Source organism: Furipterus horrens, unplaced genomic scaffold, assembly GCF_987537825.1.
Source record: "Furipterus horrens unplaced genomic scaffold, mFurHor1.1.pri manual_scaffold_11, whole genome shotgun sequence".
NCBI classification, from domain to species: domain Eukaryota; kingdom Metazoa; phylum Chordata; class Mammalia; order Chiroptera; family Furipteridae; genus Furipterus; species Furipterus horrens.
In genome coordinates, this window is record NW_028327181.1 from 3,253,380 (window position 1) to 3,271,999 (window position 18,620).

The following is an 18,620-nucleotide window of genomic DNA, read 5'->3' on the forward strand; positions in this document are numbered from 1 at the left end:
AGCAGCCTCCCACTTTTGCCCTTCCCCCGAGACTGGCAGAGCCCCAAGGGGCTCCCGCCCCCCCCCCCCCCCCGTGGAGTTCTTGCTCCCATTCAACACGTGCCAGGACAAGTTAGCCAGGTTGCAGTGTTTTTAATCAAAGTTAGAAAAGTTTGGGAGGGGGTTACAAAAATTACGCATTTTCTGTAGACCCTCAGAGGTCAAGTTTCAAGTTTGTTAATTTCTCATGCTAGGAAAATCTCCGCTCAGCCCACCCCTCGGAGCTGGGACAGGGGGGCAGCGGTGCACTTGAGCCCCTCGTCCGTCACCAGGGCCCACATGGTCCACATCTCCAGGGGGCTGAGGCGGTGCACCAGCAGCAGGCCCCTGTACAGGCAGGGGTCCAGGGGCTCCAGGGGCCGCCGTATGCCGAACGTCTTGAAGCCGGCGTGGTGCACGGGGCTCAGCCCCAGCTTCCTCAGGCACATGCCCACAAAGACGTCATCGATGGGGAAGAGTTCGGCCTCTTCCACGGCTGCTTGGAGGCGCTGCACGGTGGCTCTGGACATGACGTAGCCCCCACCCCCAGCATAGGGCGGGTAGTGGCGGGCCCTGTACATGGAGGGTGGGATGAAGTACTTGACCTTGGTGTGCCGGTTAGGCAGAGCCTGGCGGATGACGTCTCCCGCCAGGAGGTCCTGGGCTGGGTCCCAGCCATCCAGGAACTCCAGGACATTGGGAACATGGACAAAGACATCGTCATCTCCCTTTAGCACAAAGTGTGCCTGGGGACAGGCAGCTGCCACCCAGCGCTGCAGGTGCAGCTCTTTGAGTGTCAGGTTGAAGAAGTCCTCGGCAAAGTCCCACTGTAGGATGTCATCAAACTCCCGGCTCTCGTAGGCCAGCAGCTGGGCTGGCGGAGCAGGCCCTGCCACCCCCAGAAGGAAGACCAGCTTCAGCTGCCGGCCCTGGGCCCAGTCCCCCATCCGGCCCCAAGTGCTGCGGATGGCTGCACGCCGCTCCACGTGGCCAGGCTGTGACTTGATGGCCAGGAGCAGAAAGATGTCCTTGGCACAGCCTGAAGGCTCCAGCAAGATGGAGAAGTTGCGGCAGTGGCGATAGGTCAGGAAGAGGCGGTGACGGCTAGGCAGGGACAGGGAGGCATTAGCCACTGTGTGGTTGGGTGGACACTGGCGGCGGGGGGGCCCTGGGGGAGCCCAGAAGGGCTGGCGGGCCGTGGGGCCCCCCGCGGGCTTGGCCTCCTTCTTCAGGAAGAGCAGGCAGCTGAGCAGCAGCACCGCGAGGCTGTACAGGACCAGCCAGCCCAGCCTGCGGAACATGGCAGGGCCTGCGAGGAAAGAGCGCGTGAGCGGGCCGCCCCCTGGGGCCCGGCCTCCACCTCCCTGGTCCCCAGAGCCACAGCCAACGCAGCCCAGCCTCGGAGACCTGGCTGGCCTTTGGGACTTCTCTGCTCATTTCAGCATGTCCTCCGGCTGCACCCAGAGGACAGATGGGGGACACCCGTGGTGCCACCCTCACTCTGCCACGGTCAGAGGGCTCTGCGGTCAGCTTTTCCCCAAGTGACCTGCAGCCACTTTACAACTGAGGCGTCCGGAGCGTTTTCAGCGTTTCCCACGAAACTCAAGTACCTACGTGCTAGTTTGGCTTCAGGTTCAACTCATTCTAAGTATCAAGCGTGACATTCCAGGCTCCTGCGTCTCAAGTCAACCCGTTTCCAACAAGTCTGGCGTCCGGTCTGCTGCGGCAGGTCCTGCGTCGGGCGTCTCAGAGGACCCCCAACAGAGCCAGAGGGGGTGGCGGCCACCACAGAGCACACCCTTCCCACCGGCTAAGGGGCCTGGGTTTCCTGGGGGTCAAACGGGGGTTAACGAGCCACCACAGGCACAGAGAGCTGGAGGAGGGCCCCGGACGGCTCCCCTGCCACTCACAGCCTCGGCTTGTCTCAGAAGCCGCCCCCCACAAGAGAAGCCGAGAAGCCGACGCGAGCACAGGCCCTGCCCCGCGCCCGGACAGCAAAGCCAGGCCTCCGCGGCTGTCTAGTCTACCCGCGTTGGCCTCAGCCTGCCGTCCCCGCCACCACCGCCACACAAAAGCACCTTCTGTAGCTGCTAGGGGGGCCGATCCCAGCCCTCACGAGGGACAGACCCTACAAGCCAGCACGAACGGCAGGTGCTGCCGCGGACGCGACCGCAGAGTCACGGAATCCGTCGGGACGCGAGTTAGCCCACTTTGAGCGAGAGCTGAACGGATAAGGACCAAACCACGGAACGACCCGGGGGAGAGCGCACGGCCAGAGGGGACAGCCAAGTGCGGAGCTCCTGCAGCAGGCGGGGGGCTGCTGTCCGAGGGGCTGGGGCACGGAGCCTGGAGGGAGGGGCAGAGGGGACGCGTGGGAAAGGGCCTGGGCGCGACCGCAGGCCGCCGATCCTGGCGGGTTGAGCAGAGGCAGTAAAAGGACTTAATTGTTTAGAACGTCCCCCCGCTGCTGCCTAGATCCTGGGCTGCGGAGGAGCAAGAACGGGAACAGGAGCGCAGCTGAAAACTGTTGCCCCGGTCAGGACCCTGACGCAGGCGGGCTGGGCGGGAGCTGCGGAGCGAAGGGCTGGATGCGCTCCAGGTGTGGGGCATGGGCTCCGGGTGTGGACGGCCCCGGGCGGCTGGCGGTGCCAAGTGCCGAGGAGGGCGCAAAGCGAGCGGCTGCAGCCAGGCTGCGCCGTGACCCACGACCCCTCTGCCCAGACCCCGCGGCCCGAACAAGAGCAGGTCCGCACCGCGGTGACGCGCCAGCCTCTGCTCCCCACCCCGCACCTCCTGGGGGCCCCACGCCAGCACCTGCTAAGCGGCTTCCCCTCCCTACTGAGAGTCCCAGCCTGCTCCTAACTGGCACCGGCTTCAGCGAGTGCACGCCGTCTCCCCCACCCCCCGCCGAAGTTTTGCGCCGAGTCCCCAGGGTCTACAATTGTTTCTGGGGTGACAGCCGCCTCGGGTCCTCTCAGGGCTCAGGGACCCCACATCCCCCGACGGGACCAAGAGCCCAGCGCCGGCTCATCCTCTCCTGCGAGTCTCCGCGGGGTCGCACAGTGCGAACAGGGAGCCCCGCGGTGGACGCCCCGCCGGGCCTGAGCCCACGAGCAGCTCCGCCCTTCGAAGCGTCCGGGGCGAGCGGCCCCGGCTGGGCCCGTCCCCGACGCGCGGCTCTGCCGTTCTGGGCACAGCGGGGAAGGGCTGGGGGGCCTGCGCCGCTCGGCCGGGGTCCGGCGTCCCGAGACAGCCAGGGCTCCCCTCGGCGCACAACGCTTCCTCTCCCAGCAGCAGGGCTCGGGCGCCCCGGGCGGGCACGACCCGCGCCTCGCGGACCTACCTGAGCCTTGTTGCCGGTCGGGCACAGGCGAGGAGCCGGGCGAGCAGCTCCAGCGGAGGAGCGGAGACTCGGAGCATCTGTCCCACGAACCCCGCTCCCCTCGGGGGGGGTGGGCGGGCCCCGGCTGCAGCCTCTGCGCTGGCCACGCCCCCCAGTGGGCGTGGCTCCGGAGGCGGGCCCCTCCCACTTGGGTCTCCACCGCCCTCCGCGCCTCCGCTGGCGGTGCGACTGGGCCAGCCCCGGGGAGGCCGCCCCGCTCCCGCAGCGCCCGCTTCCCGACGCGCGGCGGCCAGACAGACGCGGGGCTGCGGTCATCACAACAGCCTTTAATGCGGCTACGCGGCGAGGGTCCGCAGCGCCTCCTCGGCCGAGCGGCACTGGGTCAGCTGGATCTGCACCTCCACCGTCAGGGGCTCCGGCTCGTGGCCGCTCTCGAACCCTGAGCAGAGGACGAGCACGCGAGTCCGCGGCCGGGAGCGGGCTCTCCGCCGGCCTCCCGACCAAGCCCGTCCTCCGCGCGTCCCGCACTCCGTCATGGACGGTGACGTGAAATCACGTCTAAACTAGGGCACCGCCACGCACTTGAAAGGACACTGAGAGTGACTGCGGTCGTTCAGACCTGAGTACTTAGCAGATATTTTCTTTAAAACAACGAGTGAAGTAAGCCTGGCATTTCAGGGAAAGAAACCGAAAGCCTTCTGATAAATTTATAACACTCGAGCTTTCAAATAGAAATCAGAATTTTGGAACATTGTAGCTGCCACCATGAACTTAGTTTTCCAACACCCAAAGGCGCTTCTCATGACATGGGTGCTGATATTAAAGAATGTGACTTCTGGATAACGTACGATGACGCGTATCCACACTTGGAAGACCTGCAGAACTCGGTGTTTTACAAAGAACCAATGTCAGATGTTACGCATTGCACGCGGATAAGACGGCCATTCAAAACGCAGTGCAGCCCAGTGGGTTTTAACATAGCTGATCACGAAAGCGGCCGTTCGTACGGATTCAGCTTTCACGTTGGAATAACCTTCAAAAACCCAGTGGTTTTTCACTGATATGATGTAATATCAGTGAAGGATCTCTGCAATCATTTGAAAGCCTACTGAAACCCTCCTCTTTTCCGGTGACAGGTGGGGTTGGATCTCCTTCATGTACTTCAACACCTCACACGGGATGGGCCACGGGAGCTATGCGATTGATTGCAGCTGCCCTCAATTAAGCCAGACATTAAGCAGATTTGCAAAAACATAAACAAAAACTGTTCTAAGGTCATATTAACCCCATAGCTCTATCCCAAACCACGTGTCAATATTTGTATGGATCTTCAAGTCCAAGCAATATAAATCCTTTGTGCTTTTACAGCCTGTTTTTTCTCTCTTTCCTATCCTAGGTCCTTTGTATTTCCATATGCATTTTAAAATCAGATTGCTGATTTCTGTTTTTTAAAAAACCCTCTAAGATTATGACTGAAATGGTGTTGAATCTATAGTAATCAATTTGAGAGGAACTGACATCTTAACAATATTCAGTCTCCTGATCCATGAACACAGTATACTCACCTTATACTTTTTTTAGGTGAATTTTTTCATTGAGAAAATTATCATAAAATCCAACATTTTAACCATTCGGTGTAGTTATTTTTAGTATATTCACAATGTTGTGTGACCCAATCCCGGAACACTTTCGTCACTCCAAATGGACACCTCACACCCATTAGCAGCCACTCCCCAGCCCCCCTTCTCCCAGGCCCTGGCAAGCACTAACTAATCTCCTTTCTGTTTCTATGGTTTTGCCTATTCTGGACCTTTCACATAAATGTAGTCATATCTGGTCTTTTGCGTCTGGCATCTCCCACTCAGCTTCGGCAGGTGTCAGTCCTCATTCCTTTTCATGGCTGAGTAATATTCCGCTGCAGGGCATGCCACATTTATCTGCCCATCGTCTGCTGATGGACACCTGGGCTGCTTTGCCTGATGTGACCACTGCTGCTGCGGCCTTGCCTCATGCCTGGCAGCAGTCTCCCAGCTGATGTCCCTGTCTGCCATCTCTCCCTCCAAGCCAGGCAGTCCTGAAACTCAAATCTGACACTGATCTATTTCAGACACTTCGGTGGCTGCCCACCACTCACAGAACAAGTCCAGCCTCCTCTTATAGCAGACATGGGCTAATGACCCATGCAGGAGCCGGACGACCACTGAGCCAGAGGACTGTGGGTCAGGACCCCTCTGAGTCCCCCATCACACCTCACCCTGGCTCTTGGCCCTGAATGTTTTTCCTGCCACGGCGTGACCCACAGCAGGCTGCTTTGATCTCAGGGCCACAGGGAAGGCAGGATGTGGCTCTCAGGGTGGGTGTGGGCCCCCCACTGGCTGGAAGATAGGGTTCTTCATCCTTCCATCCCTGTGGTCCCACAGCAGGTCCTGCTATGACCTGAATGTTTGTGTTCCCCCCAAATTCCTATGTGCACTCCTCCCTTCGAAAGGTGATGGCATTTGTAGGTGGAGCCTTTGGGAGGTGATTAGGGCACAAGGGCGGGGCCATCATGATGGGATTAGTGCCCTTAGAAAAGGGACCCCAGAGAGACCCTCCCAGCCCTGCCTCCAAACGAGGACACAGGGAGAAGGCGCCAGCTACAGACCAGGAAGAGGCCCTCACCTGACAATGCCGTCACCTTGGCCTTGGACTTCCCAGGCTCCAGAGCTGCAAGAAATAAACGCCTGTTGTTTATGAGCCACCCAGCTGGTGCCGCCCCATTAGTTCGCGGCCTCGACAGACGAAGACAGGCCCTCAGTCAGTCGCCTCCCTGTGCTTACCTTTCTTGGCTTTCTTATTCTTCTTCGAATCCTGAGAGAGAGAACCACCAAATGAGACACTCTTGCAGGGCAAGGGATGCAGGGGAAGAGATGGGTGCAGATGCTGGCTCGGCCTCGTGGACGCTCCCACCCTGTAGGGCAGGATCTCCTAGGGAGGAGCAGGGCCTACCTGCCCCATGACCTCCAGAGAGGCCCTCCTCCTCCCCCATCCTGTGCATTCTGGGGCCCTGCCAATGAGGGGGCTCCGAGCCCCTCCTCCTCACACCACCCACGACCTGGCCCCACAGCCCTTCCTCGCCCAGCACCACCAGCACCCTGAGGAACGTCAGCCTGTCCGACTCCAAGGTGCGGATCACCCCGAAGTTGCACAGGGTGGACACAAGCGGGTCCCCCGACAGCAGGGGCTCCAGAACCACCAGGCCGCTGCCCAGCACCCGCAGCACGGGTGGGTCCTGGCGGAGCTCCTTAGGAAGCTCTCTCTTCTTCTTGGAGCCCTTCTGTTCCTGGGAGGAGAGGCCAGGAGGGTGACGGGGCCGACAGGGGCGCGTCCAGCACCCAGAGCCCCTGCCCAGGGCCAGCGGTACCTTCTCCGTCTCTCTCTTCCCTGGGGCGGCCTTGCCTTTCCCATCCTCCCCCTTCTTGCCCTTCTCCGCTTTTCCTTTCTTGGCAGGCAAGGGACTGTCGACGTGAGGTGGCCCCACAGGCCACGACAGAATCTAGGAAACAGCAAGGTGGCCTTGCGTGAACACGGCCAAGCTGGGCTGGGGCGGGGGCGGGGGGTCTTTCCGGAAAGGCGCTAACACGGGAACAGGGCTGCAGGAAGGGGGAGAGGTCGCGTGTCTGCCTGTGGGGACCCCAGCGCCCACCTTCTCCTCCACAACAGTCACCGTGGTCCCCGCCAGCAGGAAGGCCTTGAGCGGCAGCAGGTCCTTGAGCGTGTGCTGCATCTCGTAGTCGCAGGGGATGACATCGGCCCAGGGCTTGCGGACAGTGCTGAAGAGGACCGTGCTGGGAGGGGACAGGAGGGGACAGGCTGCGGGCACTGTGAGGCGATGTGGGGCGGGGACCAGGAGGCCAGGAAGGGACATGGCACGGTGGAAAAAGCAGGATGGTAAACGCCACCCGGGGACTTCCTTGCGGGCGGCGGGGGTAACTGAGCACCGCACATTGGATGGAAACCAACCAGAAGTGCATCAAAAGTTTTTGAGATCTTCAGCAAAGCAGGAGAATTGTTTCGAATTTCCTGAATTGCCACAGAGCCGTTTTCTGGTGGTGAAATAGTTTGTAAACACATCAAGGAGAACAGCCCACGCAACGTCCTCTCCGGCGCCGCCTCCACTGCCACCAGCCTCCCCAGGCGTGAACCCGACGTGGGCGCGGCCCCCCTGCGCGTGTCCGCTGCCCCTTAACAGGAAACACGCCCCCAGCTCCCTCCATATGCCAGCTCCCGTTCTGTCTCCTTCGTGCCCCCGCAGGGGCAGACTCCGCCGGGGCCTGCCTGGGTGGCACTTCGTAGGCAGAGGGGTAACTACGGACGGGTCATGCCCCTCCCGAGGGATTCGGGGTCCGCAGGGCGTCGCTGTCCTGCCATCTGCAGCCCTCGAGCCCAGCGTCACGCCTAATTTACGTAATATTTCAAGCGGTGGAATTATTTGTGGCTCTTACATTTTTGTTAATCTTTCCAAGAGTTAACCCCCACACCATAGAGCCGGCTGTGACAAAGTCAACCCGGGCAGTGACTGGCCGGTCCCCTGACTGTCTTCTCTCTGTCCCCACTGCGCACACCAGCACGGGGGGACAGGGGACTTCAGCTCCCCCGCATTCTCAACAATCCTGCGTCATTTACTTAGCGATGAGGTTTTAAATAATTTAAAAAATAAATTTTTAGCACGCTTTAAGAGAAGCTAGCTTCTCTGCAGCGCCTTGAGGGGGCCGGCAGCAGTCCACAGGAGGGGACGGGCTGGAGCTCGGTCACGAGCGTTTTTCCTGCACTCAGGTCACCAGGAGACCCAACAACAGACGCCAGTGGCAGGCGCCTGGGGTGCGCGGAAGGGACCCAAACAAAGCTCGATGCTTTGAAATTAGTGCGAATGGCTAACAGAGCTTCAGTCCTGAATGAGGACTGACTCTCACGTTCTTGTAAAATCCATCTTCAGAAAAGATTCGTCCTCGAGTAAGACAGTGACGGCGGAAGCCCGTGGACGGGACCGGACCGGGACTCGGGAGGCAGGACGGACCCGGCACTTGGCTCGGGGATCCCGACCTCGGCTCAGACGCCAGCCTGCGTTCCAGGCGAACTGAAACGTCAGCCGGGAAAGGTTCCCAGCCCGGAGGCTGGCACGGAAGGGGCCGTGCGCTTCCGCCCGCCCCCCATGGGGAGCAATTCCAGCCGCTCCGGGGAGGAGGCCTAGCGCCCCTCCGGACGGGAGGTTTTCCAACACTGAACCCGAACACCCCTCGGGGTGACAGCCCCGGGCGCCGGGCTCCCGAGCGCTCAGCGGGCAGGACGGGCGGGGTGGCCTGGCCTGGCGTGGCGGGGGCCCGCTGCCTCCGTCCTCACCCCGGGGACGGGCAGAGCCGGGGGTCGATTCTCGGCCGCAGCTTGGCCAGCTCCTCGGCGGACTCCCTGGACCTGGGCAAGGACGCCGACCCGGCCGAGACCACGGACTCCTCCTCCCGCTCCGCCGACGCGGACGGCGATGCGGACGACGGGGACGCGGACTTGGCGGAGCCCTCAGCCTCTTCGGGAGGCTCCTCCGCCTCCGAGTGCTCCGCGCTGGGCGACGGCTGGACGATCTGCCGGGGAACACACGAGCACACACGAGCACACACGAGCAGGCTGCGGGCGCCCGCGGCTGCGTCCAGGCGCGCACGTGCGCGGGGTCCACGCGGGGCCAGGTGTCAGCGTGGGGACGGGTCTGCGGTAGGAGCGCGCGCGAGCCGGGGAGCTTAAGGAAAACCGGTCTCGTTTCTTCCGCGAGGTGTGAAATCAGTGGAGCGGGTCTCCCCGGACCCCGGGGGCGGCCCACTGCTTGGGGCTTGTTCTCCGTGAGGGGATGGGAGGCAGAGGGGCTGGAGGACCGGCCGGGAGCCGTGGGTCTAGAGGTGACATTCGGGGCTGCTCCCTTGTTAGGCCTTTTGCTCAGGTTGGTGCAAAAGCAATGTCCGACTTTTTTAAAAGAAAGTTTTAGATAGTATTTACTAAATTTGTGCCTCTTATAATTTTTTGATGTCACAGTGACTACTTTATACCTTATTTTTTCATTATCAAAGTATTGTTCATAATCGTCCGCAATACTTGCACCCATGGTCGTCCCATCTAAAGACCACATTAGAGCTGTTTTCCTCTCTGAGTGTCATAAAGGTGCCCATGCAAGGACAGCAGCGAAGTCTATCCAGAGCGCTTATGGGGCGATGTAGTGACTGAAAGAAGTGGCAGGAGGTGGTTTTCCTGTTTCCAAAGTAGGGATTTCAGTTGGAAAAACGAGCCAAAAGAGGGTCGTCCAAAAATACTTGATTCTGAAGTTTTGGAAGCTGTTGTCACAGAAAACCCCACCATATCCTCTAGGGAACATGCAGAACAATGTAACGTAGCCCATACAACCATGCTACACCAACTGAAGAGGATTGGAAAGGTTTCAGTAGCTGGAAAATGGGTCCCACACGAACCGTCTCCAGAGAATCCGCAACAGCGAGTTGCTTGTTGTGAATCGTTGCTTTAGCGACACCTTCAGGCACCATTTTTAGGTAAGCTTGTTACAGGTGCTGAGAGGGGGATCCTTTACCATAACATTAAACACCGCTGATAATGGATCAGTTGAGGAGGAAGAAGAGTTCAACCAAGAGGAGGCCTTCATCCAAAGAAGGTCATGTTGAGTGTGTGGTGGGATATGGAAGGAACTGTCCATGATGAACTCTTAGACAATAATCAGACAGTTACTGCTCATCTTACTGTGAACAACTTTGTCGTCTGAAAGCAGCTTTGAACCAGAAGCGACCCTCCTTAGTCAACAGAAAGGGTGTCATCTTCCATCACAATAATGCTCATCCTCACTCAGCTCGACTCACCAAAAATTTGTTGAAAGAACTTGGTTGGGAAATATTGCTTCATCCTCCATATTCTTCTGACCTTGCTCCTTCTGATTGTCACCTGTTTCGGGGACCACAGAACCATTTTGATGGTCTTAGGTTGACATCAAGAGAAGAGGTTGAAAATCAGTTGGATTCATACTTTGCTTCAAAACCTAAAGAATTTTACAAGTGTGGCATTTATAAGCTAGTTGACAGATGGAATGAGGTTCTAGAAAGCAAAGGAGGTTATGTTAACGAATAAATATTTTCATATTCATGGGCTTTTTCATTTTTAAAATAGACCTCAAAATCGGACATTATTTTTGCACCAACCTTATATTTTGAGGGGACAGGGGGTGCGTGGCTGGGAGTTATTTTAGCTACGAGAAAGGCAGTTCCGGCTCTAAAAGAGCCTGTTCGAGATGTTCCTGGACCCCAAGAAGCCGGTCCGCCAGCGGGGGAGACACTGTGGGCCCAGCACAGCCCCCCGCCCCCCCGTTCCAGGGACCAGCCGTGGGCACACCTCAGCCAGCACCCCGCCATAGTCACTCTTTTCGCCTTCCTCGTCCTCCACAAAGTCGTAGGTCACATAGTAGCTGTAAGTGATAAAAGGGCCCTGGGGCCCTGGTTCTGGGTCCAAGATCGAGGTGTCCAGGACCCCTCTGACATTTCCGATCGTCACCACCAACTGTGCCTCCTGCGCCAAGAAGTCTGCAGGGGAACGGGCAGGAGTGAGGGGCGCAGCGTGGTTGGAGGTGCGAAGAGACCGAAAGAGGGTGGGGGCAGCGGACCGCCACGCAGCTGAGCGCTGGGGTTTGCGGACTTGGTTCCATCACAGTGACTTCGTGTGCCCCCCACCCAGCCTTAGGCCTTGCTTTCCCATCTGTATCTGGGGAATGATGGCAGGATGGTTACAGGGAAGAACACGGGCTGCCTCAGCATGTACGCTGCGCACAGTAGGTGCACCTGTGAGCAAGTTCATCGCCCTGACCTGGGAAGGCTCTGGTGCCGCTTGCAGTGTGGGCCACAAGGGGGTGATCTCAGGCCACCACGGGAGTGGTGACACGGATGTAAAGAGTGCTTCCCATTTTGTCTGGGGACGGAGGGGACCAAGGAGGTCCCAGCTTCCCCAGCCTTTTTGTCCCCAAACCCCAATCACAGCGATCAAATCTGGGAGAGACTGATAGAGAAGGCGAGCTGCATCTGACCAGGGTCGGGGTCCACCCAGGAGCCGCGGGGACAGCACGTGGCGGGCCGGCGGGCCAGCTCCCTCACCCGCGCCGTGGCGGAGCCCCCGGAACTGGTGCTTCTCGCTGGGGGACACGGTGATGTCGTCCAGCACGCAGAGCCGGGCCAGGCTGTCCACGGTGAAGCCGCGGTAGTAGGGCACGAGGGCCAGCGGGTTCCCCTGAAGCACCAGAAGCCGCAGGCTGGGCAGGGTGCTGAGGCTGGCGACCATGCCCTGCAGGTCCGTCAGGTCGTTGAAGCCCAGGTCCAGGGACACGAGGCTGGGCCTGGAAGGTGAGCGGAGGGGGTCTGCGCGGCCTCCCTCGGCACCCCACGTCCAGAGCAGACAGGAGGCCTGGCACTGAGGGCGGGAGGGGAGACTGGCGTGGCGACCGGCCTGCCTCGTGCGGCCCTTGACCCCGTTGGCCCGTGACACAGCAAAGGACCCCGGGCTCCACTGCCCCACACTCTGTGGCACTGCCATCCTCGCGGGTCAGGGGCGGCCCCGCCACGTCCGCCTCTGCCTGACTGCTACTAACGCAGCCCAGCAGACCGCAAAGCAGACGCGGGAGACCCCTCCTAGCACGTCTCTCACGGGCCCCCAACCCCCCACTGCCTCCGGGCACTGACCCAGGCACTTCCCCTCGGCCCAGGGCCGGCCAGCCACTAGGGAACCACAGACTTGACCCCAGAGCAGCCTTTGCAATGGAACCAGGGGAAGCGCCAGCGAAGTCCAGTCATGGAATGTCTACCTTCCTTTTCATTTCAAAACAGTAAAAGTCGGAGGTTTTATGTTTTTATAAGGTGCACGCTCAGCACGAAGCAGGTTACCTAGGTTTGCGGGAAGTTCTGTATTATTTTCCCCATAAAAAGGCGGAATACTTGGTACTGTCCATGGTACAAGGCCAAGGCCAAGCGCACGTCTCTTTCCCGAGCCACGTGCCTGGCAGCTGGGGTTGGTGGGGGACAGCGTTCAGAATCGGGCAGACCCGCCCAGAGCGTAGAGAGGGGGTGTGGCCAGGGGCAGGAGAATGGGGACAGGGATGTGATGGTCACAGAGAGGGGCCTGCTAAGAGTGCCCTCCCCAGGCTACGTGGGAAAGCAGGGAAGCGACGCTGACCTATGCCCTCTGCCTTCTCTGGTCATGAGGGAGGGAACCACAGTGACCCTCAGCCCATGGACAGGCTGCCCGGGACCCTGAGAGCCTGGGCGGCCACACAGCCTACTCTGACAAGCCTCCCACCCCGCTGCCCCCGCCTTTCCTGGGTGACCTCCGACCTCACCGCTGGCTGCCCGGGGTTTTCAGTTTCCCCCTTTGTCCACCAAGGAGACAGAGTCAAACCAAGAGTTGTCTGTAGGGCAGCGGTTCTCAGCTCAGGGCAATTCTGTCCCTCGAGGCACTAACTAGACACCTCGGTTGTCTGTCACAACCCGGGTGGAGCAGGCGCCACGGGCACTGCCTTCCCGCTGTGCGCAGACCGCCCGGCAGGCAGAACTGTCAGTCTAAAGGACAGCAGCGCCCAGGAGGCGAGACAACACCTAACCCCCACCGCCCACCCCAAACCCGGCTCCGAGCCTGGGGCCTGACTTCCCTGCCTTCCCTCCGATTGTTTCACTGGGTCCAAGAAAGAAATCTCAGGTCTGGGCTTAGCAGCAGACCGGGAGTTATTACAGAAAAGAGCAAAGCTGGGTCTTCCAAGCTGCCAGGGTGGGCCACCCAAGTCCCTTCCCCCCACTTGCCGTTCATTCGGGGTCCCCGAGTTACCAGTGCTCGGCCGTGACGTACAGACTTTGCAGGGGGCCCTGAAGTTTGTTGTGCCCCAACCCCAAGTGCTGGAGGCGTGGGGGCGGGCGGGCACACAGGCACTCCATGCTGGCGAGGAAGTTGTCATAGAGCTCCAGGACCTGCGGGACAAGCCGGCTGCTGGGAGCCCGTGGCCCCGGGACCCTGGCGGAGGGGCTCCAGGGAGCGGGGCTGCGCCGCCGCCAGCCCCCTCTGCTCCCTGGAAGAAGTCCGGGAAGAGCACATCTTCCGCAGCAGGTAGTGGGAAGTTTTGTTTCCTTTTGCAAAGGAAACTTTAAAATTGGGAATGGGAGGTGACATTGGAGCATCTGAACGGGGACCTGCGTGACACAGGCAACTTGTCCCTATGTGACCCGCCTGCCCACTCTGTGGGCATATTAGTCAGAGTCAGTGCCGACTCTGACTAATATGCAACTTATAGATAAACAGCATATGTTCGTATAAGAATTCTAGGAACTAACTTCAAAAGAAGCGGACTCTGACCTGCAGGCTTCCCAGCTCTGGGAGACCCGTGACCTTCAACAGTCAAACCAGGACGACGTAAAACCAGAATGACGTACAGTCAGGATGCTCGAGATCCTTATCGAAATGGACAGTGTTGCCTGCAAGCAGGAAGCTGCCCAGCGCCCTCCCCGGGTCAGCTTGTCCTGCTCCCCATCTCCCTCCGCCCGAGGGTTCCTGTGGCCAGTGTCTCCGATCCTCTCAGGCCGCTGGCTCTTGAATAGACCCACCTTCCTTCCGACAGCCCGTCTCTCTCTCTTTCTCTCTTTTTTATTTTATTTTTTACATTTTTTTAAGTATATTTTATTGATTATATTATTACAGTCTCTTTCTTTTTTAAGTTTATTGATTTTAGAGAAAGAGAGGAAGGGGAAGAGAAGGAGAAATACCGATTCGTTGTTCCACCTATCTGTGTGTCCTTTGGCTGCTTGTTTGTTTACTTTAGAGAGAAAGAAAGGGATGGAGAAAGAGAGGGAAAGAAACATCAGTCTAAGAGAGAAACGTTGATCGGTCGCCCCCCCCGTATGCACCAGCTGGGGACCAAACCCACAGCCCAGGCATGTCCCCTGACTGGGAACTGAACCGGGGACCTTTCACCTTGCAAGACAATGCCCAACCAAACAAGGAACACCGGTCAGGATTCATTGGTTGCTTCTTTATGTGTTCTGACCAGGGATTGAACCTACAACCCTGGCGTGTCGGGATGGTGCTCTAAGCAACGGAACCAACCCGGCCAGGGCCCCTGGCTCTTTGATTACTGGCCTTCAAATGGCAGGCAGCCGAACCTGGGTTCGGTATCACCTGGAAAAGCCAGAGGGGCCTGCATGGGCAACGGCAAGCCGTGTCCCCCCCCATCTGCAGGCAGGCACTGGCGTGGTCCTGTGAACGACGCAGTCACGACCCCGGGCACATGGGAATCTGAGTCCCTGCCTTCCGTTCTTTTGGGACCCCTCGGAAGGGAACCGCCGAGTCTATGGAAATCGTACCCCTTGAGGAACCTGACCAGCCGCCGAACGGCCTGGGGCCAGGCCTCACCCGCAGCCTGTGAGGGGCGGGGGGGGGTGAGGAAGGGGGGGTCCTCTGGGCAGCGCGGGCTCACAGACCTGAGATGCACCCTGGGCTCCTTTACCTTGAGAGTTGGGGGCAGATTGACAGCGTCGATCTCCTGGATGTGATTGGCACTCAGGACCAACTCCTCAAGCTTCGGAAATTTCAGGAGGTCTTTGTCCACAAGGCTCACCTGGGAAGGGAGGAAAGGAAGCTGAGAGCCAAGAGCTCGGCTGGGGGAGCAGCGCTGGGGCACACACCACCTGCACGGTAGCCTGCAGCCCCCCGACCCCCTTCCTCTCCCATGAGCCTCTGCCGCAGCCTCCTGCCAGGATCCGAGTGTCTCAGACACTGCGGTGACCTCTCACCTCTTCAGCCTGCATCTCTCCTGACTGTGGGTGCTGAATGTCCCCAGCTCAGTGACCTGTGGCCCTTATTTATCTGGGAGCTCCCGAGAGCAGGGATTCCCTCTCTTTTGCTGTCTCCTCAGAGCCACAGCGAATCCAAGGCCTCAAGGAATCCCTGTGGTTTACACAGCAGGGTCAGACCGGAAGCTTCAGAGCCTGCCCACGAGTCCTCAGCTCCCTGTGGCTTCGAAGACGTGAGGGGCCCTTCCCAGCTGGCCCTCTCTTCTCTAGGGTGACTGACCATGCCAGCTTGCCTAGGACTGAGGGCCTTCAGAGACATGGAAGTTTCAGTGTTAACACTGGGCAAGTCCCTGGCAAACTGGTAACTCGCCCTCCTCATCCCCCAGGTCCTGGGTCATCCGGTTTCTCTGGGAAAAGAGAGGCAAGCTCGGAAAGTCTGGGGCCATGTTTCCGTGCCCGATTGGGGCTCTGCTATTGATGTAAGAAAGAAGGCTTTTTAGGAACAGGGATTTCTAGAGTACTCTGCCCCTTCACCCAGACCCGGGCCCCCACAGCTGAAATTAAGTAAAACCACCACAACCTCCCTGAGAGGCCTCTGCTTGGACACGGAGGGTCATTGCAAGGCGCGCCAGAAACCAGCACTCGGAGGTACACGGTGGGCTTCCGCCCCGGGGGAGGGAGAAGACAGGTAACAAAGAACAGGAGAGCCGCTTGCTCAGCCTGGTAGACACGCCCCTCGGGTGAAAGGAGAAGACAGGTAACGAAGAACAGGTGAGCAGCTTGCTCGGCCTGGTAGATGCACCCCCCGGGGTGAAGGGAGAAGACAGGTAACAAAGAACAGGTGAACCACTTGCTCCGCCTGGTAGACACGCCCCCCGGGTGAAAGGAGAAGACAGGTAACAAAGAACAGGTGAGCAGCTTGCTCGGCCTGGTAGACACGCCCCCCGGGGTGAAGGGAGAAGACAGGTAACAAAGAACAGGTGAGCAGCTTGCTCGGCCTGGTAGACACGCCCCCCGGGTGAAAGGAGAAGACAGGTAACAAAGAACAGGTGAACCACTTGCTCGGCCTGGTAGACATGCCCCCTGAGGTGAAGGGAGAAGACAGGTAACGAAGAACAGGTGAACCACTTGCTTGGCCTAGTAGATGCGCCCCCACCCCCGGGGTGAAGGGAGAAGACAGGTAACGAAGAACAGGTGAACCACTTGCTTGGCCTGGTAGACACGCCCCCCAGGTGAAAGGAGAAGACAGGTAACGAAGAACAGGTGAACCACTTGCTTGGCCTGGTAGACACGCCCCCCGGGTGAAGGGAGAAGACAGGTAACGAAGAACAGGTGAGCAGCTTGCTCGGCCTGGTAGATGCGCCCCCCGGGTGAAGGGAGAAGACAGGTAACGAAGAACAGGTGAACCACTTGCTTGGCCTGATAGACACGCCCCTCGGGTGAAAGGAGAAGACAGGTAACAAAGAACAGGTGAACCACTTGCTTGGCCTAGTAGATGCGCCCCCACCCCCGGGGTGAAGGGAGAAGACAGGTAACGAAGAACAGGTGAACCACTTGCTTGGCCTGGTAGACACGCCCCCCGGGTGAAAGGAGAAGACAGGTAACAAAGAACAGGAGAGCCGCTTGCTCGGCCTGGTAGACACGCCCCTCGGGTGAAGGGAGAAGACAGGTAACAAAGAACAGGTGAGCAGCTTGCTCGGCCTGGTAGACACGCCCCCCGGGTGAAGGGAGAAGACAGGTAACAAAGAACAGGTGAACCACTTGCTCGGCCTGGTAGACACGCCCCTCGGGTGAAAGGAGAAGACAGGTAACGAAGAACAGGATAGCCGCTTGCTCGGCCTGGCAGACGCGCCCGGGAGGTGCATCAGGAGGGCAGAGCTATCCCATCCCTCGCCCACTTAACACCCGGGTCTTTCCGCCCAGGGCTGTCCGGGCCGGCCCCCTGACATCACCTCTGGACGCACTGACCTGCTTGTCCACCACCCGGAGGGACCTGAAATAGGAGTACAGGAAGGTGTCTTTGAGCATCAGGGGATTCTGGATGGCCAGCTGTCTCAGGAAACGGTCCTCCGCGCTGCTGCCTTCCGGCAGGGCCCAGGGCGACTGGGGGCTGCTGACCAGGCCCAGCAGGTCCTCCACCGTCTCCTCCCCGGCGCTCCCGGCCTCCTCTTCTCTGGGCACCAGCTCCCTCCATGTTCGCCAAGTTTGAGGAAGAAAGCGCGACTTATTCTGGAGAGGTGGAGATGGAGAATTTCTGTTTACGACGCAGTCCTCTCCAGGACCCGAAACGCTCAGAACTGAACAGACTGTAAGACAGGACAAGAGGGGTTAAAGAATTCAGAAGGCTAGACAACAAGTAATCGATCCTTTTGATTAATTATCAGCCAGGGATGTAACTACAGACAAGGGAAACAAACAAACAAACAAAAAAAACCCGGAAAGGTAAAGGTGTTTGCTCTTGAGCCGCGCAGGACCTTGGAAGAGGCAAGCTGAAGTCGTGAGACTTTAAGGAAACATTTACGTCCTAGCAGCCAGGAGGCGCCAAAGACGGCCTGTGGGGTGCAATCGATGAAGGAAAGGTTTTGAAGGAGCGGTGGCAAAGCTGAAGGGTAAATGCAGAGCTTTGGACGCCCGAAGTGGCAGACGAACGAATCTGTCCCCGAGTTGACTTTCTCCCACCCCTTCCTCCAGGAGACGCTTGAGAGGCATCTCTGGGACCCTGGAGCTCAGCACAATCCCAGGCACACAGTGGGTGCTCAATCCCTGTGCGAGGAGGGAGGCAACGCCGCCCCCCCTTAGCGCTGAGGAGTACAGGGGCCCTTCGCACTCAGGACGTTCCTGCACATTTGGGGACCCCCGTCTCGCAGCCCTGCTCCTCCTCCCCACCACTGACATTTAGCTGGCGACATGCCCCTCTGGCCACATCTCAGCGGGGTCCCAACTGCTGGCATTGCTCTCAGGATGAGCTGCTCAACTCAAGGGGAGCCTGATGTCTTCAGGAAAGCGAGAGCCCCTCCCCAGATCGGCCGAAGTGTTCGTCTCGGGGGTCCTTGCCCTCCACCGCGGATCAGCTCCCGCAGGCCCAAGTGGGGGCCTAGGGCCCCGCGCCCACTCCAGGGCAGGCTGCTCCCTAAACGCTCAGATCCCAGCCCCCTCTGGAGCGTCCGCAGACCAGTCCCCTCTGCCCAGCCGCGCCCGGCTCTCAGTCCCTAAGCCCTGGACGGCCCGCCCCTCCGGACCCCCAGGCCCCTCCCGCCGCCGGCCCCCGCACCCAGCTGCCCGCGCCGCACGGAAACTCGTGCAGACACAACCGCCGCAGGTGCTCCCGGACCGCGGCGCTCACGGTCCCGCCGGCCGCCTCCATGGCCCGCACGGCCGCTGCAGCGCCTTGCCCGTTGCCAGGCAACCGCCGGGACGCGCGC

At 59.5% G+C, this 18,620-nt stretch overlaps 1 protein-coding gene across 1 annotated transcript; it reads right to left on the reverse strand.

The window, feature by feature from the left end:
* Positions 1 to 198: 198 nt before the first annotated feature.
* On the reverse strand, positions 199 to 14,966 carry B3GNT4 (UDP-GlcNAc:betaGal beta-1,3-N-acetylglucosaminyltransferase 4). The gene is made up of 11 exons (XM_090292063.1): positions 14,913 to 14,966; positions 13,244 to 13,383; positions 11,527 to 11,765; positions 10,775 to 10,962; positions 8,741 to 8,976; positions 7,047 to 7,188; positions 6,765 to 6,896; positions 6,495 to 6,683; positions 6,181 to 6,211; positions 6,023 to 6,067; positions 199 to 1,327 (listed from the first exon to the last, which is right to left on the reverse strand). The coding sequence occupies exons 2-11, from the start codon at positions 13,348 to 13,350 to the stop codon at positions 246 to 248; spliced, it is 2,391 nt and encodes a 796-aa protein (XP_090148189.1). The 5' UTR covers positions 13,351 to 13,383; positions 14,913 to 14,966; the 3' UTR covers positions 199 to 245.
* Positions 14,967 to 18,620: the final 3,654 nt, after the last annotated feature.